The 24,307-nt window shown below is 31.8% G+C and overlaps 2 protein-coding genes across 2 annotated transcripts in view; one reads left to right on the top strand and one right to left on the bottom strand.

The window, feature by feature from the left end:
- LOC126773077 (putative cysteine proteinase CG12163) overlaps window positions 1-24,307 on the bottom strand; it is a 328,371-nt gene that overhangs the window by 177,961 nt on the left and 126,103 nt on the right. The gene's annotated exons all lie outside the window — the stretch shown is intronic.
- LOC126773068 (uncharacterized) overlaps window positions 1-24,307 on the top strand; it is a 113,174-nt gene that overhangs the window by 80,853 nt on the left and 8,014 nt on the right. The window contains exons 2-3 of the mRNA XM_050493710.1: window positions 14,530-14,738; window positions 20,636-20,771. Of these exons, the coding sequence (XP_050349667.1) occupies window positions 14,530-14,738; window positions 20,636-20,771 (345 nt within the window). The remainder of the gene's footprint in view (window positions 1-14,529; window positions 14,739-20,635; window positions 20,772-24,307) is intronic.

The raw sequence follows: 24,307 nt of genomic DNA, 5'->3' as shown, positions 1-24,307 counted from the left end.
ACAGTGAGTATTGCTGTTGGGTAGTATAAATACCTTATGAGTGGGTGTTACCTATCATGATGGGTTATAACAAAAATGAATCAAGGAAAAGTATTTAAGAAATAAAATACCTAAAATTGAATTATAAAATTTAAATAACCTCCCCACAATATAAAACCTCTATAAAGAAAAAAATCAAATGTGTTTGTTGGTCTTCATTATAAGTGCTAGGTACTAATATGTTTATTCAAAAAACGTCGCGTCGGGGGACCGCAATTTCAAATCAATCAAACTTGAAAGTTACTACGATCCTTTAGTCAAGTAGGAAATGAGCTGACGATCTTCAAACGTCTGAACAGAACTTCAGAATTTAAAGCTAAGAATACTTACTCTACAGAATTTTCATGTCCTTAATTTGTGCATGAATTTCTGAAACCAGTATGAGTCGGATGAAATTATGTCATATTTGTATCCAACTCCCATTGCAGCAGCGTGGTGGAAGAAGTTTCATATCTTTTTCTTATTGTAACGGAAGCCTTACCCCAGTGAATCTTTACTGGCTGCTTACTTTATTTTAACCTGAATTTTAATTGGTCGATAGCCACCGATGACGCAATAAGCGCCCAATGAGTGTTCCGTTTTCGGTCAAATGAGTTAATATTACTTTGATCAGTGATCAGTGATATGGGGGTAAATCCAACAGAAATCTGAGTTCACATAGCTTAAGGTAATTAAACTGAACAATGAATGAAACACTAAGAAAATATTATCCCATTTTCACCATGTGCGCCATTCCAATCTTACGATAAGTCATGTTTTCTGAATTGCAAAAATTTCTTAGACTGTGTAAGAAAAGTAATGTCAACGTAAATGGAAATGAAAAAAAATTAGCCGAGCGCTTTTCTTTCTCTGTTCAGCCTATCCTGAGGCTTATATTCTTAAATTACAAAGATTGTTTAGTAGACAGTTGTCTCTTACATATAAATAATAATCATTTTATTCAATCTCGATTTTTACAAGAGTCATTGCGAGGGTTGTGTTAATTATTATTTTGGAAATTGTAATTGTAGTGAACACACATTACTCGGGGCTTTATGCAAGTTTATTTTGGTAGGTACGGGTGGTACCTACCCAATGGATGGATAATATTTCTTACAGTGCCTATGTCTTAGGGTCGGCGTTGACCACTTAACATCAAGTGGCTAAAATAAATTAATTTAGATTAATGATCCAATTATTTATACCATAATAATATCAAAAATAGAATAGTCAAATATAATAGAATATCATGTTGACGCAAAAGTTGATCATCAATATTTGTGACACTCTCCAATACTCCGTTGTCTTATACTCCGTTTTCCAATACTACTATTCTCGTCATTTAAAACGATTAATTATTCCTATTAAGAAATTTGACATTTCCGTATAATGTTCATTGGGAAATCGATTACTCAGTCGTAGTGAGCTTAACTCGTCCAATTTATATGCATCGGTGAACTGTTATAAGAACTTAGCTCTTCATAGCCAACATTAACTACAGCTTGCTAAATTGTTGACGTTCAACAATAACGCTTTGATTTTCCAAGAGCCTTCAAATTGGAATTGTTTTCAGCGTATAGGGTTGTTCAAATACAATTCGTTATGTTCTAGTTTATAATAGTTGAAACAGTGCATATATTTTGTTAACAATTAGGAAATCTAGTTTAACTTCTATTCGAGTGATTTTTATTACCAAATCACTATATGTTTAAATGCAACGCGACAATGTAAACGGACGACATAACTTATTACCCAAAGTTGGTCGTGCATTGTGAATTCTGCGAACTTGTGATTTGGTATAAAGCAATATTTCTAATCTTTTACTTGATTGCTTGGGTAAATTCAGTTCAACAATAAAAATAAAACACTGCATGTACATTCACATTATATTTCCAATTGTTTTGTTTAATCAAAAGTATAAGAGAATTTAATTTTCTCAACAGGAAAAAAAAAACGAAATTGCGTCTAATCTTTAAAAAAAATTATGTACACTCGTATATCTACCATGCGAAGCCGAGATGGCCTAGTGGTAAGAACGCGTGAATCTTAGCCGATGATCAATGATGATGATTGGGTTCAAACCCGGGCAAGCACCACTGAATTTTCATGTGCTTAATTTGTGTTTATAATTCATCTCATGCTTGACGGTGAAGGAAAACATCGTGAGGAAACCTGCATGTGTCTAATTTCATTGAAATTCTGCCACATATGTATTCTACCAACCCGCATTGGAGCAGCGTGGTGGAATAAGCTCCAAACCTTCTCCTCAAAAGGGAGAGGAGGCCTTAGCCCAGCAGTGGGACATTAACAGGCTGTTACTGTTACTGTATATCTACCATGCAGATTATTAAGACAAAAACTGGATTATTAAATATATTTACAAATAATATAGGGCTGTCATTAGGGATGTTTTTTGTAAACGCTTTCATTTTATTTTTATAAGAATAATTTTTATCATTACAAAAATACTTTTAGTGCTTGCCACATTTTCTTTCCCTGATAAACCTGATCTAGAAAGCAATGCGGCTAATCAATATCTAACCAGTGTAGATTCAATGTCTTGCGATCGACTTGTGTAATTATTTTAAAGTGCTTGTGAAATTGCCTATTCGAATGAAGTATGCTTTGAATTTGAATTTGTTATGATATCGTCTGGAAATTAGTTTCGAAATTTGAATCTTTGGTAGAATCACATATAATAATAATAATAATAAAAGTCGAGAAAGTACAAACGTGATGTACAAATAATAATAATATCATGGGATATTATTCACACACGGCCATCTGATCCCAAGCTAAGCAGAGCTCGTACTATGGAAACCAGACAACTGATATACTACATTTATTTTGTAAATACATACTTATATAGGTAATTACACCCAGACTCAAGAGAAACAGACATGATCATGCACACAAATGTCTGTCCTGGGTGGCAATCGAACCCACAACCTTCGGCGTGAAAGGCAAGTATCTACCAACCACGCCAACCGGCCCGCCCGGTATTGTTATTTGAATATGTGTTTTACTGTGATTCATATTTCGAGAATCTATTTATCAAAACTTATAAACCCAAACCGTTTTATAAGTATTGATAAATAGTCAGTCATGTAAGGCACAGCCAATACTGCTAAGTAGAAAAATTTGGACATAGGTTTATTTTAAACCGAAAGTATCAATTAGGAAAAGATTTTTGGAAATTTCAACTTTAAGGGGAAATGAGAGTAGTAACTTTATATGAATTAACGTATAAAATAATTACGGGTAACTATAAAATGTATATAAATTTGAAAAAATAAGGGTGAAGTTGTTATATGTGAAAATTTTAAGTCACTATATACATCGTGATGCCTTCAGCTGATTAATGACCTATTTACACGAATAATCAACACAAAAAATATAAAACTGCAAACTACTTCGATATTACTTACAAAAATCATCTTCTTTTTCATAACACCTTAGACATGTCTTCATTCGTTTTTTTAGTAATTTTTTATAGCGAAACGATTCTCAGTATTTAAAAATACTAAGTAACAATTTTGATATACAATATTGGTATTTTTACGCTCCAGTGCCATGGAAAGTATGTTAAGTTGTTGGCCCTGCACCTGATCTCGTTTAGATCGTGTCAGATTACCGTCCGATCGGACTATAAAAGAAAATGAATAAACATGACACCTGTGCTTGCGCGCTAACTTGAATAATATAATATCTCGTTTGAAATATATCGGCGTCGTTAAAATTTAACAGAACATTAATTGGTTTGAGGCATAGCATACAATTGTATTTTTATTATATACTATAGTTTTTTATCAATCAATTAACAGCCAATCGTTGTCCACTGCTGAACATAGGCCTCTTCCAAGGTGCGCCAAAGCTCCCTGTCCTCCGCCTTCCGCATCCAGTTGGTGCCCGCAACCTTCTTAAGGTCGTCGGTCCACCTGGCTGGAGGGCGCCCTACGCTGCGCTTGCCGATTCGCGGTCTCCACTCTAGGACTCGTCTGCTCCAACGGCCATCGGTCCTACGACATAGTTTTTTATAGTGTTCTTAATTATCTGACTTCAAAAATCATTATTCGAATTATTCAAAAATATTATAATAAACTGTTTGCTTTTGTAAACATATGATGACATTTTAGAGTTTTAATTTTAAAATTATACAAAACAAATATTGGATTTGCCTTTAGATAACGTCTTTACCACAATTAATCTATAAAACTAATAAGTAGTTTAAGCCTCTCTCCAACGAAGTAGTTGAAAATTTTAATAGAATTTTTAATTAAAAACTACTAAACTCGAGATCACTCTAATCCCCTTAAAATTTGGAATTGTTCATTTAGTTTATATCGACACTTATAAGAAAGCCCTTACAAAGTGGAACGAAGGCCAAAGTCCCGTTTAATGTACCAGAAAATAGAATTTTCTTCGCGTGTTCACGGTAATATAGAGTATTATCCAAATTGCCGGCTCTGTGGGATTCAATAACGCGTGTATTTAGTGGTAACGTTAGTACGGTATGAGATTTCGTTTAAGGCAAATATTAGTTTCAAGTTTTGGTTATTTGAAAACCAATCATGTGAAAAATACATATCATGTAATATATCAGCTATTGTTTTTAGCTTTGAACAGAATTTCATATGTTTTTTTTTAATATTACGTGAAAATCTTTGGAGCTACAATATAAAAACAACTCGATAGACACCGTAACGCATTAAAAAGTCGCGTCGTCATGAAATCCATAGAAATCTTGGTACCAGGGTGCTGGGACACCATTAATTTTAATAATTTGAAATTTTATTAAAAAGCTTGGAGTTAGTATTTGTTGATTATTATCAGTCAGGATATATACATTTAATACTTCTTTAATTGGCGTAGACTAAGTACTGAGTTTCATGCTAGTTCAGCTAAATAAAAACAAAACAAGAATAAATTTGAATATAGGCAATTACAGAAGCCTCTGGAATATTCTAGCATTATATACAATAAATAAATCAAAACATACATAACCTTAATCCTTATAATGTATACTATTCTAAAAGCAGTGTTGAGCGAAGTTATAGAACAACAAATATTAAAAATAAAAGCTACTCAAAATCCCAGCCAATCTTTATCATTGTTATTTACAGCGCCATCTCTTGACATGATTAATGTACTAGATTTTATTTTGCCTTTCCTACCAATATTAAATTTTTTAGCACAATGATATCTACACATATGTTATAAATATGCACATCAATAATATAACAGTCTCGCACCTAGATTTAAAAAAAATTAAATCAATTTTCAAGAATGAAGGACATTAATAACTACCAATTAAAAGGCACAATAAATTAAAACATGGCTAAAACAATTTAATTATGAAGACGTTGAAAAACTATTGACTACCTTATAAATGAACATTCACATCACACGCTCGATTATAGCAAACACACACACATTTACACACTCACGCACACACTGTTTGGATTAACTTAAAATAATTAGTAATAAGACCCTTTGTAATACTTTTAAATAATTGAATGGGAAGGAACTGACTTCACGGGTAACACCAGTTCAGCAGTCAGGGCTAGTTTTTATAATATGTATGTATTGGATAACAATAAAGTATTATTATTATTATATGTTTACGAGTTTATATTGTTAGTTGCATAAAACCAGTTAGGTTGGGCACATTAACCACGACCCCAAAATCAAAGTTTGCCTATTATATTTGATGACAACAATTAATGACAAATTGGTGGTTATTCGCCTTAATGATTTCTACTAAGGAAATATTACAGTGGAACGATACTGACGTAGCCACTTATTAATTAAATCAATTTGACATCTATGGTATTAAATAAAACGACGGCTTTACCTACGTTTTTAGGTGGTGATTGAAGCAATTCTGTGTTTTCTTCTTTCGAATGTCAAATTAATGATGACAGTAAAAGATAAATGCACGCTTGACAAAACATCCACAATGCAAGGTTTATAAATAAGTCCATATTTGTTTCAATCTAAGAAATTATTACAATAATGGATGTGAAAGAAAAATTTTCTTCACGGTCTCAAAGTGAAATAAATACTTTTTTTTATAACTTTTAGATAGAAAAAGATTATTGGAATGGCTATCGTCTATTACAGTGTCCATTTCAATAATAGGACTTAAAACAATTTGACTCTTGTATCTATTATTCCGTCTCTTTCACTCATTTCTTAATAACCTCCTTACAATATCTTGGAAAATTGACGCAGTAAATATAGTTAAATTAAATATTAAAAGTATGAGAAATCAATTAAACTTGAGAGTATGTAAAGCTATAGAGCTGTTCTCTTTGAATAAGTTTATTTTTACCGCAATCATGATTGAATTCGTTATGCTTAAGTAGAATAAGTAAGGAATATAATATAATAATTAGAATATTTTTTAAAAATCGAAGAACGAACTCTTCGATTTTTAAAAAATATTCTAATTATTATCAGTATTTAACAGTTTCGTTTAAACGATGATATGGAAATATTTTTTTGTGTAAACACCCATAGTCCTTCAAAACATATAAAAACTTTGAAGGGTTAAAGTTTGGTCACTATTCAAATATCACCAAAATGGACGCAATGTAATTTTATAATTTGACATACGCACCAATACAGAGAATTTTAAATACATCTATGCAAGTTTATTTTATATACATGGGTTAACTTTATGTCTCATAAATATTCAGATTCATCTACAAGATATAAGGTCAATTGTACTCATAAATTAAGATTAAATTCATGGGACAGGGTTGAAACTCGATCTCTAGGCACAAAGTTATCTATAACGAGGTTTGTACCTTTGGGACACGGTTGTTATCCAGAAAATATTGCCATGCGCTCAATGAATAGTAAGTCATATCAGAATGACAATGAAACCTTTTTTGTGTGATTACAATTTTTATTTTGTGTACAATATTTTTAATCAGAATATTATTGAGTTTGTAGCAACCTAAACGAGATGGCCTCTTAATTGGGATATTTGAATCAAAACCGAAGATTGTTTTTTTTTTATAGAATAGGAAGGCGGACGAGCATATGGGCCACATGATGGTAAGTGGTCACCAAACGCCCTTTGACATTGGCATTGTAAAAAATGTCAACCATCGCTTACATAGCCAATGTGCCACCAACCTTGGGAACTAAGATTTTATGTCACTTGTGCCAGTAATTACACTGTCTCACTCACCCTTCAAATCGGAATACAACAATATCAAGTATTGCTGTTTTGCGGTAGAATATCTGATGAGTGGGTGGTACCTACCTTGACGAGCTTGCAAAGTCCTACCACCAGAAATGGTAATGTGCTCGATCTGTGTTTATAATTTATTAATATTCGGTGAAGGATACAATTGTGAAGAAAACTGTCTTTTGAGGCTTCACCTCAATGTGCCACATCCATGAATCCGCATGCAAAAGGCGTGGCAAGCCTTCTCCTCCAAAAGGAGTCCTTAGCCAAGCAATGGGACATTTACAGAAAAAAAAAAACAAAATTAGACGTAAGTTTTTTCTAAATTATGATATATATTTGTTTAATACATATATATAATTAACGCTCTTGTAATACGACATAAGGCTCCACTTAGTGTCTCAAAACTCCCATCCACTACTTACAACTGGTGGTAGGGCTTTGTGCAAGCTCGTCTGGGTAGGTACCACCCACTCATCAGATATTCTACCGCAAAACAGCAATACTTGATATTGTTGTGTTCCGGTTTGAAGGGTGAGTGAGCCAGTGTAATTACAGGCACAAGGGACATAAAATCTTAGTTCCCAAGGTTGGTGGCGCATTGGATATGTAAGCGATGGTTGACATTTCTTACAATGCCAATGTCTAAGAGCGTTGGTGACCACTTACCATCAGGTGGCCCATATGCTCGTCCGCCTTCCTATTCTATAAAAAAAAAAAAAAACTTACGAAGCGTGCAAGAGCAGAAATTTTAGATAATATCAACGAAATTTAAATCTTGTACTATAGATTAATTTATTTTTGTTTCAATTAACAATCCATAAACATATATATATATAGTAGTTAAATAATATAATGAAAATTGTGACTCCATATATAATGTCATTTTTAAAGTCATCTTCTGTTCCGTGTATCATAATATAAGGCATTCAAATTCAATGGATCACCCGATAGAAGTGGGTTATTTATATTCAACAACTGTTCAAAGGCAATATGTGGCTATGAATCCCAGGGCATATATGGGCTGTGAATTCTAGTTGCAAAATTTTTGGGACTCTTTGGCCTTCCACAGCAAGCAAGTATAGTGAATATTATAATACCTAAGATACCAACGAACGCGAAATGTTTGTAACCCTAAAATTACATTACTAGATGGCTAGAAACCGTATTTGCATTAGTTAGTGGTTTCTATTGTTAATTGCAGAAGGTTTTTGCATAAATATATTGTTTTATATAAGTAAGTAAACAGCCTGTAAATGTCCCAATGCTGGGCTAAGGCCCCTTCTCTTTATTGAGGAGAAGGTTTAAGCTTATTCCACGCTGCTCCTCAGAACACATGTAGATTTCCTCACGAATTTTTTCCTTCACCGCCGCGCAAGTGATTACATAAATACAAATTAAGCACTTATTTTTTTATTTTATTTTTATAGAATAGGAAGGTGGACGAGCATATGGGCCACCTGATGGTAAGTGGTCACCAACCGCCCTTAGACATTGGCATTGTAAGAAATGTCAACCATCGCTTATAGCCAATGCGCCACCAACCTTGGGAACTAAGATTTTGAAGAACACGACAATATCAAGTATTGCTGTTTTGCGGTAGAATATCTGATGAGTGGGTGGTACCTACCCAGACGAGCTTGCACAAAGCCCTACCACCAGTTATGCAATATCTATATAAGCTTATAATAATAATTTATTTATTCAAATAACAACACTCATACACAAAATTACAAAAAAAAATAAACACTACTATCTACTACTTATACAATTTACTGGTCCAGCTGAAACTTTACAACAGCGTTTTATAAATATACAGTCTAGTCTGTTAGCAACCATGATTAGAATTTTGTTTGTTTATAAGTTGGTATTATAATATTAATATAAGTATTATAATTTTAATATTAACGTTCCTAGAAGACCTCCTTGTAACCTATGTCCGTTCTTTAAGATTGACCGCACTGGAACAAAACTTGGACAGAATTCTTTAATATCGCGAATATCGCGAGTATATAAAAACCGTGTAAAAAACTCAGTAACAGTGGACACAGGTTGCGACGGGCTCTCATCGTTAATCAAAAAGTGTGATGTAAAATGACTTTTGGCTTAAAAAGTTAATTCGTTTTAAAACTTAATTAGTGACAACTTTTTGTTTCTTTATTTTTATTGAAATATTTTTATTTCTGTTTTTTATTTTAATTTGTATATAAATTTGAAACCTATTTTCATAGTTGTGGTTGGGAATGGTATGTTCTCATATAATTGATTGTACATAATCAGTTTTAATTAAATGTAAAGCATGCTTTGGATGTATGTTATATACAACTGTAGGATATCCAAATAAATAAAGAAATAATAATCATGTAAAAATATAATATATCTAAACATTATAATTGATAAATTTCAGCAAGATAATATCGGATTATTGAATATAATTATTTCGGGATGCAGAATAATGCGATACACACGCATCGTCATGGCGGGAGATCGTGCATCAGTTACGTCTAAATTGACACTTGACAGCTTTTGACATTTGACAGTTGACATTACTAATACGTTTACAATTACTTTGAACAATAACAATTTTTTCAGTACTGTCAAAACCAATTTAGCGCTTTGTGGGGGCAGTTCTCGGAGGGCGAATAGCTCATTAGTTTTTTTACGGATAAATAGTGTGGAATGGTAAGTGAGCCACATTAATTATAGACACAAGTATATCAAATTTGCATTTCATGCAGCGCCAGTGTCGATCGACGAAGGGCGTTCCTATAATAAATAAAAGAGGTTTTCATAGGGACTGCCGATAGAAGTGTAAACTTGAGACTTAAATACATTTGTCCAATTTCCACGTATATTGGCACTAAGTAATAATTCTATACCTTTTAATTGTATATATTTTATTATTCATCAAAATATTAATACAGCTTAATTTAAATAATTAATATTTAAAATACACTTATATTATTTGTATGTACTGGTAGTATTTACATAAAGTTCAAATACTTAAATTATTAACATTAGCATGTCGGTGACGCGAAGCTATGAGTCTATATTCTTAGATAAACCAGCGCAACATGCCTAAAGAAGTGTTCAATTTAAAAAAAAAGCATTGCACAAATCCCATCTGACTTGGTACCACCAACATCCGTTATCCTACTGCCCAATATCAATACTTTATTTTGCTGTTTTAGTTTGAAGTGAGCGAGTTATGTATGCGAATTCCTGACAAAAAACCCGATAACTTTTAATTGGTCTGTACTCAGGATATGAACCACGAGACCAACGAGGCAGTCAAACTAATAAATTAATAATAGTGTAATATAACTTTGACAATAAAATCAATGCTGAAAATAGTAAAGTTGAAGGCGCTCGCCGCTCTTCTCTTCTTTCTCGTGGATAAACATTTATGTACGAAGTTTTTGATACTAGAAATTTAGAAAATCTAGAAAATAGGTAACGATTATAACTTCGGTTTGTATTATGTCAGAGTAATATAGATGTATAAAGTTCTTGTTGATATATAAACAGCTAAGCATTCGGTACATAATAGGGACTAACTGAGACTTCGAGCGTCAGATGACGTCAATGTAAGATTTGTTATTTACACACACCAATTTTATTAATACTTCTTATATCGGCTTCTATCGAAATTCTTGGTGGTAACATCAATGATTACGTGCCGTGCGAGTCGTATCAGAATATTCTAAGCAAAAAAAATGCATTGTAATACACGTCCTGCAAAATTTCATGTATTACTATATATTTATTTATTAAAATCTTTAAAAAAATTAAATGTATGTAAAGTTAAAGCAAATCGCTAGTTCATAAAAAAACTTTACGTACATAGTACGCCTACGCCTCAAAAAATAACATGTTCTTCAAATATTTACACTTCTCCATAAATAATCTATATTAATAAATAAAAATGGTGTTGGTGATTTCAAAATAACTTTTTGAAGTAAATATACATAGCTTTTTATAGGTAGATAAAACAGTACAGCATATTTTATTTTAATGTTGAAAATGACAAACGAATACAAGTTTTTATTATGATTTAATCTGAAGTAACTTTAAAGTCAAATAGTCTTTATTCAAGTACCTTACAAGTACTTTTGAAACGTTCATTTATATGTTTTTTAAATCATATCCTCGAAAGTAAATAGGCACGAACAAATTAAACCTGTTTTTATATAAGAGATAACGCTATTTGGTACCAGGAGAACATATGTTTGTCTAGAATATATTTCGATTTTCGATCGATTTATAAAAGTATTAAAATAATACAAAACCTTAAAAAATAACTTGAACAAAGTCAACTCATATCGACTTGTATTCATTCGACAATGAACCTATCATTTCTGTTAAACTGATTCAATTTCAAACTGTATAAGGAAGTCATGAAAGAATTACTATTGAAAGAAACGATTTTATATTACATGAGTATTGAAAGCCGCTTCAAAGGATCGAAATCCAATCAAATTAAAATAAACTTTATTCAAGAAGGCTTTCGAATCGTAACTTTACAAGATTAAATTTGTCATTAAATTTATCAAAGTTACTACCGATTTAAAGTATAGGTCTATCAAGAAAAACCGGCAAAAACTTCGTAAACATTGGCCTGTTGTCGCAGTTGGCAGTGAGTAGCATTCCGCTCTGGGGTTCCGGGTTAGATTCCCGCTCCTAGTCTTATTATGTATTTATACATCTATGTAAAATTATATACGTAAATATGTATAATATCAGTCGGTTCACCTTACTCACCTTAGACGACTGTATATGGAATAAAAAAAAAAGATTTTTTTTTTCCATCAATGAAATAACATAAGTACTCTAAATTAATAGAATGAAACTATTAGGTATTAATATTGCATGAAAATCAACGATTACTAACTAAAACCAAACTAACTTGAACGACTCTTTTATTATTATTTATTCGTCCCGGCTACTGGTAGAATACACGGGTCTGCGTTAACGTTTATATCGAAGGACAAACATACAAAAAAATCTTGTTCCTTCTTGTGTCAGAAATCTTCCTGATGGTTACAAAAACTTACCAAAGTTTCATCTGAATCAGGACAATGGGAATGGACATGGTGAGCAAACATATAAATATATTTTTAAGAGAACGAGAATGTATAAACCTTTATCGAATAACAAGCCTCATTTATCAACTTTATTTTAACATTATTTTTAAATTTATTGATTTCATTTCGTTTACATTAAACTCTTATGTACATCATTATATAAATCTCTTATCATTGTTCTGTAAAAACACTGCACACATACATACGTCGCAAACTAACTTCTAAATTGTTTTCACTTCGGGTTTATAAATGCTTCGAACCATAACCCAATCACCACAATGTGTTAAAAATATAACGACAAGTTGCTGATAATACACGCCTAAATTTTAGTTCTCTTCTTTCCGCTTATCTTTTAAACAGTTTCAATTTATGTTGTCCGAATTACGAATAATATATATATATACATCATCAACCCTTCGTCGTCCACTGCTGGACATAGGCCTCTCCAATGGCACGTCACTGAGCTCGATCCTCAGCTCTCAATTTCCATCCGCTGCCAGCCACTTTGCGAATATCGTCACCACGTAGCCGGAGGGCGTCCTACGCTACGTTTGCCAAGGCGTGGTCTCCACTCCACTATATATTAATATATTATATAATCACACTACGTGAATGTACTCTACTAACCCTGTAATACTATCTACTTACGCTGTCTGTGCTCGAATTGTGAAATATTATAGTTTTAATTTTGTATAATAATGCTTTACTCTTACTAACTGATATTAGTTATGCCGCCCTATTCACCAGATTCACCGGATTATCACAATATAATTTTGTAGTCTTAAACGAATAAGCAAGTCTTTCTAACGATATGTTGCTGATATTATACTTTAAGATATCAGATGCAATAGTGAAACTTGTATCAACTTACCTGCGATGGAGCAGTGAGATAAAAATGCATGTAAACTTACTCTTTTATTTTTATTTTATTGAATAGATAGGCGGACGAGTATTTGGGCCACCTGATAGTAAGTGATCACCAACGCCCATAGACATTGCATTGTAAGAAATGTTAACCATCGCTTATATCGCCAATGCGCCGCCAACCTTGGGAACTAAGACGTTACGTCCCTCGTGCATGTAATAACACTGGCTCACTCACCCTTTAAACCGGAACACGACAGTACCGAGTACAGCTGTTTTGCGGTAGAATATCTGATGAGTGGGTGGTGCACCTACAGACGAACTTGCACAAAGCCCTACCACCAGTAGAGCTTATCCGTAGATCATTCATAGATTGTTAAGCATCGTACTAATAGAATATATTAATTCACTTGTGTAGATTGCCATTATAACCAATTCACTTTTGTAAACATTCGTGTTAATATAACATTTGATCGAATGCTATATAAACATTAAACTTTAACATTATTTTTATTATATGTTTAATATACAGACAAAATATTCGATGCATTGGAAAATTTATTTATTAATAAGTTTAGTTTTATTTGTTTTTTAGTTTTTTTTATATAGATTAAATAAATAAATATTTAATTTCATGATATTTCTAACAATTCTTTCTTCTTAATTAAGTTAAGAAATGGACACAACATTATTCTAGATTATTTCCAATCTCCGTTCATAACATAATGGAAAAAAAATTCATCCCATTGAAGATCTCTTTGAAGATTTTTTATTCCATCATTTACTCCTTATTTCTATATTAGTAACATCATATTTATAATCAATAGTTGAAGCTATATTGTCAATTAATCTGTTTTTACTGACTTTCTAATTTATGAATTATTTTTTTTTATAGAATAGGAAGGTGGACGAGCATATGGGCCACATGATGGTAAGTGGTCACCAAACGCCCTTAGACATTGGCATTGTAAGAAATGTCAACCATCGCTTATAGCAAATGCACCACCAACCTTGGGAACTAAGATTTTATGTCCCTTGTGCCTGTAATTACACTGGCTCACTCACCCTTCAAACCGGAACACAACAATATCAAGTATTGCTGATTTGCGGTAGAATATCTGATGAGTGGGTGGTACCTACTCAGACGAGCTTACACAAAGCCCTACCACCAGTAAATTTTTATAAACTGTGGATTCACGTCAAATTATTTTACCGGCTACCTTCATTTTAATCATTTATAAGTATTACTCACGTAGTAAAACATCTAAAGTAATACAGAAAGACATAACAAAATATAAATAATTGTTAAAACTGTGAATACAATTTCCAATTATTAAATAAATTAACGTCTATTTGCTACAGGTGTAACCAGTTTGAAAGACGTCCAGCTTCTAGTCGAACCTTCAACCGTAATCAAAGGAGGAACAGCAGCTCTCATTTGCTACAGAGACATGCAGGGGGCGCCGTTGTACTCCGTCAAGTGGTATCGTGGCAATCACGAATTCTTCAGGTACACCCCTTTGGAGGTTCCTGAAACAAGAGTCTTTGGATTGCCAGGGATTTATGTTGATGTAAGTATAATTTTTAACGGTATATTTGTTAAGCTCATAAACTGTGGTATTTTTTTAATTAAGTTCCAAGCAATATTAAGCTGTTTTTTTTTCGGAATAGCAAATAATGTTTAAACTACATTTAAAATAATTGAGATTCCTTTGAAATGGATGATGACTTAAAATATTCAATAGATAATTTTTTAGAAGCGAATTTGAATCACTGAAATCACCACAACGCTCTGAAGTGATGGTAGTGAAATTTGACATAGTGGTAGCCTGAGATCTGAATAAGGGATGCACTTAAATTACAGGACTTTAAAAATAAATGAGATGCCGGCGCAGGCACGAGTGACAACTAGTTATACAAAAAAAAAAAATACCCATAAAACATTATGTACAGTGATATTACTGATAGTTTAAAAACATATACTAATTAAAATGTTTGATTTTTCATAAAATACATTAAATATTATTGATAATAAAACCAATATTTTGTATAGCAGCGTATTGTGTGAGTTCATTGGGTGGCTATTATACAACCAAAAACCATTTAATGTATTGCGAAGTTTCGGTTTATGAGCTCAATGAATTAGTGTCAAATAGGACAAATAGATTTAACAAAAAAATAGTTCATACATTTTCTTTTTTTCTAACTATGAAAACAATTAATTTAAATAAGTTGCAGAGCATTTTAAGTCCAAGCTCCTCAAGCTCTCGACTAATATACGACACGAGTTTTCCTCTGCGCAATTAATCTCGGATTTTAGAACGTGTCGTGGTCAGATATTTCGTTCAGTTCAACTTTTGATCCCTGGGTGGTTTAGTGGTCGTTTCACTTTCTAGTTCATTTCATTGTATGTAAAAGGAGAAAATTTTGCTATATTATTATAAAATGAAAAACTAGCTCAGATGTATAGTAATGTAATAGGTACCACCCACTCATTAGATATTATAAAAACAATTGTTGCGAGTATTGTTGCATTGTAGTTTGAAGGGTGAATAAGCTAGTGTAACTACAGGTACAAGGGATTTAACATCTTAGTGCCCAAGGTTAGTGGCGCATTGGCGATGTAAGTAATGTTATTATTTATTTATATATATATATTTATATATTAGTCTGTAATTGCAAACTATAGATCATTTAAATAAATAAATGATAGATAAATTCAAACGTACACAATGGCATTCATTGTTGCCTTGAATATGTAAATACGTGAGTTTGAAAGAACTCCCAAACAAATTCTTCGAAACTCATAATGCGGTTGACGAACTTCACAACACAATGCTTATTTACTGAGGAACGATAAAGCCTCCCCATGTATATACATAATTATTATCCCTCTATATATATGTATAATAAGACTGTAACATGTATGAATGTGCGTTCATAATAGGTGAGTGTTGGTTAAACACACACACATGGCCAGGTCATGTGTGTGTGTGTGTGTGTGTGTGTGCGTGTGTGTGTGAATGTTTCTTTCGTTTCGCATTTCTTGTGAATAACTAATGATTAATCATATACATAATCTGCAGACAGAATTATAATAAAATACAATAAATAATTTTATAAAAAATAAATACAGAAACCTTTGTATCACAAAATGATATTGAACAGAAATACATAATTATCAACGGTGCTGTATCTGAAACATGTTTACTATTCAACGCCCTAGTTCGGTTTAGAAACCTAACACTGATTTTCAATTGTACGGTCCCCCTTTGTTTCGCAGTGACAACGTGATATAAATTAACATGAAAAACTGATATAAATATTTATATCATCGTTTGTTATATTTATTTATTTTTATTTAAATAATGCATTCAAATTAATGAATAATGTTTTTTTAAGAATGGTAAGTATGAGTGAATTTAACAAGGTTTTTATAAGCATTTTTAAAGCATTTTGTGATTTAAAAAAAATTAAGTTTAAATCTTGCACTAGTCAGAATACGCTTACGCTTCATAAACATAAAATAACAATTATCTATGGTTGTTTGTTTCTTTAATCAGAATTTATCGGGTTAATACGAACAAACTTTTTATTTTAATGACTAAATAATATTTCAGTATTTCTGGTGTATTATGAACTCGAGTTGATCGGCAGACATCGGTAAATGAACTTGATCCATATTTGAAATCGCATATACTAATAAAATTTAAGTTTAATGACCTTACAATTTAGTTAATTTCAACGATAAGTAAGATTTTTTTTTGTAAATAATGCATTATATGTAAAATATAAATGTCTGTCAGATTGCCATACCACCAAGAAAGGTAATACAGAGTGCATTTATATTTGCTCACACACTTGTACGCTATAATATTTCCTGCGTCTGCGTCTAATCTTCGAAAACAATTAAAGCCCTGTCCGAAATCGATCATAAATACATCATTATAAAATCATTGATCCCCTTTAAAATTTTTAAAATATTTAAAAAAGAACATATTTTGTTTTTGCATATAATTTTGATAAAATATAAAATAAAAATTACGTTCCAATTTATTGTTATAAAAAATTTAAATAACAAAGATATGATAGTATATGATATATATATATATATATATATATATATATATATATATATATATATATATATAATTATTAGATTCTATTATGCACATAAATTCCTATACACATAATATAAATTCTTATACACTTTATGAAGCCCCGAATCAATTTTGTATTTATTATACTCGTGAGATTGGCAGAATGTCAGGACGGAAGGAATTTTATTGTTTAACGTTTCAGATACAAACGCTGTGAAGTTGATTGATTTATTCGTTTGATGAACTTTTTATAACTAATTTCTACTACCTCTTCTAAAATTGAGTCAAAATAGATTTCTTTTTGTCGGAAATCGGCTAAGAACTGTTTGAAGTTATTATTGTTTATAACATTATTATGATTATAAACATAATAGGAAAAACATATTATTTTCATTCTTGCCCCTGGGAAGTAAGTCCTTTGGACCACTCGGGTTGAACTCAGACCACTTTTTTATTATTGCTTGCAGTAATAGAAGTTTGATCTTGATGCTTTCAATATCAAAATTTTATTATAATAATGATCTATATATTTTGTGTATCTCGGTATCTGTAACGATGTGGCTCAAATTTTTTATTAAAATAATATTTTGCTTTTTTATTCTATGCATATTCTATTGTCAGAATCAACGCAATTATTCACAAATAAATGTATAAATGTCTTATTATAAAATATCCTCTGATTTCTGTCACGGCGACCAATCAATCAAGAGAGATAAGCCAACTGCGCTGGATATGTTATAGTGTACAAGTGTGAGAACAATCACAGGTGCACTCCCGTAATACGATGGGACGGTAATACGACACGACCTGAAAAAGTTTAGGCGCAGTAACAGCTTTCCGTGGACCGTAGCTTACACACAAATTTCCAGGCTCTGGGCTGCTACTTATAATTTTTCAATAGAAAAATCCAATAACTTTTTATTGAACCGACCTGGGATTTGAACCCAGAACCTCGGGTCTGCGGCCTTATATATAGCCACTAAATATATATCTAATTATAATTAAAGCCTAAAGCGAGACTCTTGCATGGACTGTTGAACATTACACATGCAAGATTCAATTAAATTAAAGAAATGATCGTACGTCTGCTCTGTTCTTCTAAAACTAGGCGGTACATATACAAATTCCTGCCATAATAAAAGCATGGATACAAGATATAAATGAAATAATTTAAGTACATTTAACAATTTTCTTAAAATGCAATCAATCATACAAATGTGGTTTTAGTTGATCCATTACATGATTATGACTGTGAACCTTTGTTTATCTTGAAAATACGCGTTTTCTCTTCACGTCACTCACATAAGTTCTCGTAATGTTCTTCTACGTTTAGTTTTACTATTTGGTTATTTTTGGGAAATAAAACGTCATGTCCGTTATCCCTGTAGTTGCACTGGCTTATTCAACGTTCTAACAGGATCGACACAACGATACTTAGTATTGTTACTGTTATTACTGTTACTTGTTATTAAGTATTTTTACTGGTGGTAGGGCTCTGTGCAAGCTCGTCTGGGTAGGTACCACCCACTCATCAGATATTCTACCGCAAAACAGCAATACTTGATATTGTTGTGTTCCGGTTTGAAGGGTGAGTGAGCCAGTGTAATTACAGGCACAAGGGACATAAAATCTTAGTTCCCAAGGTTGGTGGCGCATTGGCTATAAGCGATGGTTGACATTTCTTACAATGCCAATGTCTAAGGGCGTTTGGTGACCACTTACCATCAGGTGGCCCATATGCTCGTCCACCTTCCTATTCTATAAAAGAAAAAAAAAATTGTTGTTCGCCGTATTCGATGTGTGGATGGTACATACCTACCCAGGCGAGCTTGCACAAAGCCCTACTGCCAAGCAGTATTAGATTTATATTGAAATGTTTCATGTTCATTACATGAACTTCGTATTTTGTGTTATTACGTAATGTTTATTATATTGTTTGTTATTTTTTTTGTTGAGTAAATATAGCTTTGATGTAAAACATTGTATTGAAATATTCAGAAGCGTTCGACTGTATCCGAGCTTAGTTCACGAGAACGTTTTATAAATATTTTAAGGTTTTCGAAGAGAAACTTTTGTGGGCGCGATGAAAGTAAAGTTTTAAGGTAAAATTTAAACAAAACTGGCTATGTATGTATGAAATGATGACATCATAATGTATAACTAACAGTAGTTTACCTACAAAGTTTAATTACTCTCAGGATATAACATTTTAAAACACATAATCTACTGTATATATTATATATTCAATAAAGTTATTATTTTCGTATAAAAAATCTTTTTAATACGAAAAGAAAAGAATCATTTGAAAGAGCGCCGCTTTGGGAGGTATCTGACTCGTATGCCGTGACGGCGAACGGAATGATGCTTATGCCGTCAATAACAAAACCTCTTGTGTGTGCGTAGCAAATAATATATACTTTGTTCCTATATATTATTACAACAATAAGAAAGAAATATTTATGTTAGTGAAAAGTGTCATCTATTTAATTCCATATTTATTTATTGGTTTTATTTGATTATAAGTTCTTTAATAACCATCAAATTCAATGGTTCACATCTGACAGGCGTCCCGTGACCGCCGAATTAACAAAGTTTTTTATAAATCAATATTCGATGCCCTCCAATTCCCCGTTACAAGTTAGTACTACAGCTATTAATTATTAAATTTTACTGGTGGTGGAGCTTTGTGCAAGCTCGTCTGGGTAAGTACCACCCCATCAACAGATAGGCAAAACTGTAGTACTTAGTATTGTTGTGTTCCTGCTTTAACATTGCACTTATTTAACTTATCGAGGAATGTTCCAACTCGACAAGTTTAGTAATAGCTACGGTTCGAATATTATGGGGTCCGTGGCCTTTGAATGACCACTTGCATATTCCAAGTGCACTGCTTGGACATCGTGAGACGAGCGGAGTCGAAGGAGCAGTCGGCGAGGTATTTCTACGCGTATATTCCATGATGATGGTAGCAGTAGTCATCCCGCCTAGCGATGTAAAAATTGCAGGTTCAATCCTGTCCACCTAGGCTATTATCATCCCCTCTCCTAACATCAGGTTTAATCTTAATTTGAGCGATAAATCGGAATATTAGTAATGCCTCAAAATACGAGCATGACTAATATTATTTAATGAAAAAAAAAACATATCGTTAGTGTCTCGACAAGTTTTCTTTACTGACGAACAAAGATATACAATATGATTTTTACTATTTGTGTTTATGTTATATACTTATACCTTACGCCTTAATCTGTTTAATTTATTATGTAAATAAAAAGAAACAATAATATTTTTTTTTCAAGATACGAAACATCACAAGTTTTAGGAAGCAAGCTAACAATCGTATTAAATTTGTTGATACAAACTTTCAGATGAATCGTTCGAATGGCACCCAAGTACTACTCCGACGCTTGGAACTCGGCCTCGCCGGGAATTTCTCTTGTGAAGTAACGGCTGACTCTCCATCCTTCGCGACGCAGATAGCTACGAAGTTCATCGATGTCATAGGTGAGAAATGCACAAACTTATAATTGGGCTCTTTGTAGAATTTTCACATGTTCACCTCGTTATTCAGCATACATTATAATAAAACATTTGTTAGGAAAGTCTCTTGAAATAATTTTGAATTTATAACTATTATTTGTATTAATAATTATTTACTCGCTTTTGAGTATTTATTGACTGTCAAAACCTAGTATAGTAGTAGTATATTAATGATGATTTTTTTACTTTAACTTTTGTACGACATTTCTTACTTTTAGATTTTCAGAAAATACAAGTTAGTTTTAAGTTAACATGAACAATGGTAATGGTAACAAAAATTAACAGTATTTTTATTTTCCTTCATTCATTCATTCATCTCATCATATATATATATATATATATGAAATTCTGATATATATATATATAAAGGTTTATTTTCTTTGTGTACGACAATTATGGATTTAAAAAGAAACTTAGTGGCATAAGTTTGTTATAAAACATTCCTTTAACATTTCAAATCATTTTATAACATATAATATTCGAGTATTCACTTCAAACACAAGATAGACATGAAATAAATTATATATATATATATATATATATATAAACAGCTATTTACAATCTCGTCTCCGTGTCACACATACTTCTCACAAATAACACAAACAATTCTCATTAAAAAGAGAGCCTGTCCTACTTTACTAAGAGACACATCACAATAGAAGTTCTGTCTGAAAATAAAATTAGGATCACATATGATTTTCAAATGTAACAAATGTAGTTGAGGAATTTTACTTGTACTTCACTTAGATCCGAGGCGGCCCAGTAGTTGGAGCTTGTTAATCTTTAACGGAGTATGCAGGTTCGAGTCAACCACTGAAATATATTTTGTATTATTTTTGTGTTTGATAGTGAAGGAAACCATCGTAAAAAAACGTGCATCTGTCGGATGTGTATCAACCAACCCACATAGGAAAAGTGTGATGGAATACCTAAGCTACAAATTTTCCCTTCAAAACCGACCTTATCCCAGCTCTGGGTCTAGTAATGAAAGTTTACACAAAAATGGTATATTAATATACATGAAAAGAATGCTTTTTTTAAATTTGTTGTGAAATAATTAGTTTTTGTAGTTTTAAAAGTAAGGCCTACTGTCCACGTAGCCACTTTTACACGAGCTTTCATCATTTGCTGCTTACTGTACAACGAAGGTCTATTTATTTTCGTGTTGCACATATTTTACAAATGATTCTGAAGAATATTATTTAGTTCTTTATAACTCTATAGTATGATATTAATTAGCAAAAAACGCTGAAAACATTTTTCCCTCAGCAACAGCGCCGCTGTGACCGATTTAAGAAGCAAATAAATGATTTGAAGTATGGCTAAGACGAGAATTGTGGTTTTTTGCGAAAAGAAAATGTAATTAGCCCCAACAGATTTAATAATAATAAAACGAAAGGTTTTTACAATAAATCACCAACGTTAGTGTCAGTGTAAATATGACAGTTTTTTCTTAATAACTAATAGCTTTTTTTCTCAAACAACGAAATGATTATTCTTTTACACATTCAATGTTTTATTTTTATTTTTGAACTAGATTTACCCATTCAAAATCAAGTAAATAATTAACAAATTAGGTTTATGCCCCCTTAATGTATTTTCACATAATTACTTGACATATTCGCTATGTTAGTAGTTAGTATCCACGTAGGATAGAGCTGAGCTGCAAAATACGTCTGGCTTCAGTTGTCGTGAAACTTTTATCAATAGTTCAGCTAGTTAGCTCATATTTCGATTTAAATGCTCGTTTGAATGGAGTAAAAATTATAGGTTTTCACTTTATCATTTACAGATGAAATAAAGCTAATCAATTTATTGAGCCAGCCATTTCAGAACGTTTTTCATTTTATCGTGAGCAAATTGATGCGGAATTGGTCCCGATATTATTTCCTTTCATATATTGAATTTATATTGGCAACGTTGTTTGGTTATTTTATTTGCTTCTTGTTATTGTATTATGTTTTGGGAATGAAGATTTGTTTTTTGTATTTTAGCATATTTTTTTTGGGAACAGGAAAATAAGCACTCATGTTTTTCTATTTATTTTCAAATGAACTACTTTATTATTTTGTGACAACGATTTTTAGACAGATTTCCTTCGACATAGTTTTTTTGTATTCATAATTTTGTTTTATTTTCTTGACCTTGGCATTTACAATATTTAGCCGAGAAGGTGGATAGAATGTATAAGTTTTAATTGAATTTTACGTGCTTATAATTTATCTCTTAGCTGAGAATTTAGTATACAAATATTAGGACATTTTTTTAAACAATAAATACCTAAAATATTTGCAAAAAAAATCCATTTTCTTGCATGATTTGTGTTAATTATTCACAAAGGATTTTCTAATTTCTTAAATACAGGTCTTTTTTATCGTACTTTCGATGTAAACTATTAACATGGTAGATTTATATTTAAATATATTATAATTAGACGGCGATCATTAAAATATTAATCACTTTGGACTGTAAGTTACAGTCTCGAGGGACTGATGTGAGAGTTCATAATCCTTAGAACAGAAGCAACGGAAGTACACTTACGTAATTATGTTGATTAAAACGACAGTAAATTAATTCAGTCGTTTAGATTCTGAATTAGAACAGGATTAGTATTTCGCGTCACTTTAAAATTGTAAAAAGTTTGTTTACAAAGTATTTTATAGTATATTTATTTCTGGCCTGGCTTGTTAACGTATTCACATTATAATGCGATTAAAAAGAAAAAAAATGATTTGGTTTCAATGAAATTATTAAAACTATAGAAGCTGATAAACGCTGTTAACCGAGTGTTCTGCAAACGCCGCCAATATTTCCGTTTGTAGATCACTCGGACTTCTGATTAGTGCAAAAATATTTCAACGATTTAACAACCCGTCTTGTTACCACCAAGACTGACAAAAAGCTAGTTCGTTTTTCAACCATAATCGGAAATGTAATTCGATGACAAAAGGCTGCCAGTATTCTTGTTTTGGTTTTGGTGATAATGGTCATTGGTGGTAATTTAGATATTTAGGTCCTTTAGATCTAATTTACTGTAGAAAAATATGAAACGCAATATATAAAGAGATTCAGAAAGGGATTTGCGCTATTAGCTTGAAATTTTTTAACATTAGACGTCACAGTTATCAAAATTCCGTACCAACATAATACGAGATAAATCAATTTTCAACATATTTTCATGAGATATATATATATAAAGTTAGTTCTTACAGAATATCACTGCTTATTATAAATATGTTTGTCTTTATTATTATTAAGCTTTGAAGTAAAAATTAAACTGAAATATATAGATCAGTTGTTCTTAATCAAATAATATTTCTATTTTACAATATTTTGGTTAATAACACTTACATTGTTAGTCGTATTAATCGAATTTCAAAACATATATAATCTGTATCATTAGTTAAAAATATAAACGTTCGAAAATCAAAATAAGCGTAGCAGAAACATTTTTCATATCCGTTCTCAGTTTCATAGTATGTTTTAGTAATAGATCTTCG

The sequence above is a fragment of the Nymphalis io genome, chromosome 13 (assembly GCF_905147045.1).
Source record: "Nymphalis io chromosome 13, ilAglIoxx1.1, whole genome shotgun sequence".
Classification (NCBI taxonomy): Eukaryota; Metazoa; Arthropoda; class Insecta; order Lepidoptera; family Nymphalidae; genus Nymphalis; species Nymphalis io.
The sequence above is the reverse complement of the archived record's forward strand: the minus strand, read 5'-3'. Positions and strand labels throughout refer to the sequence as shown.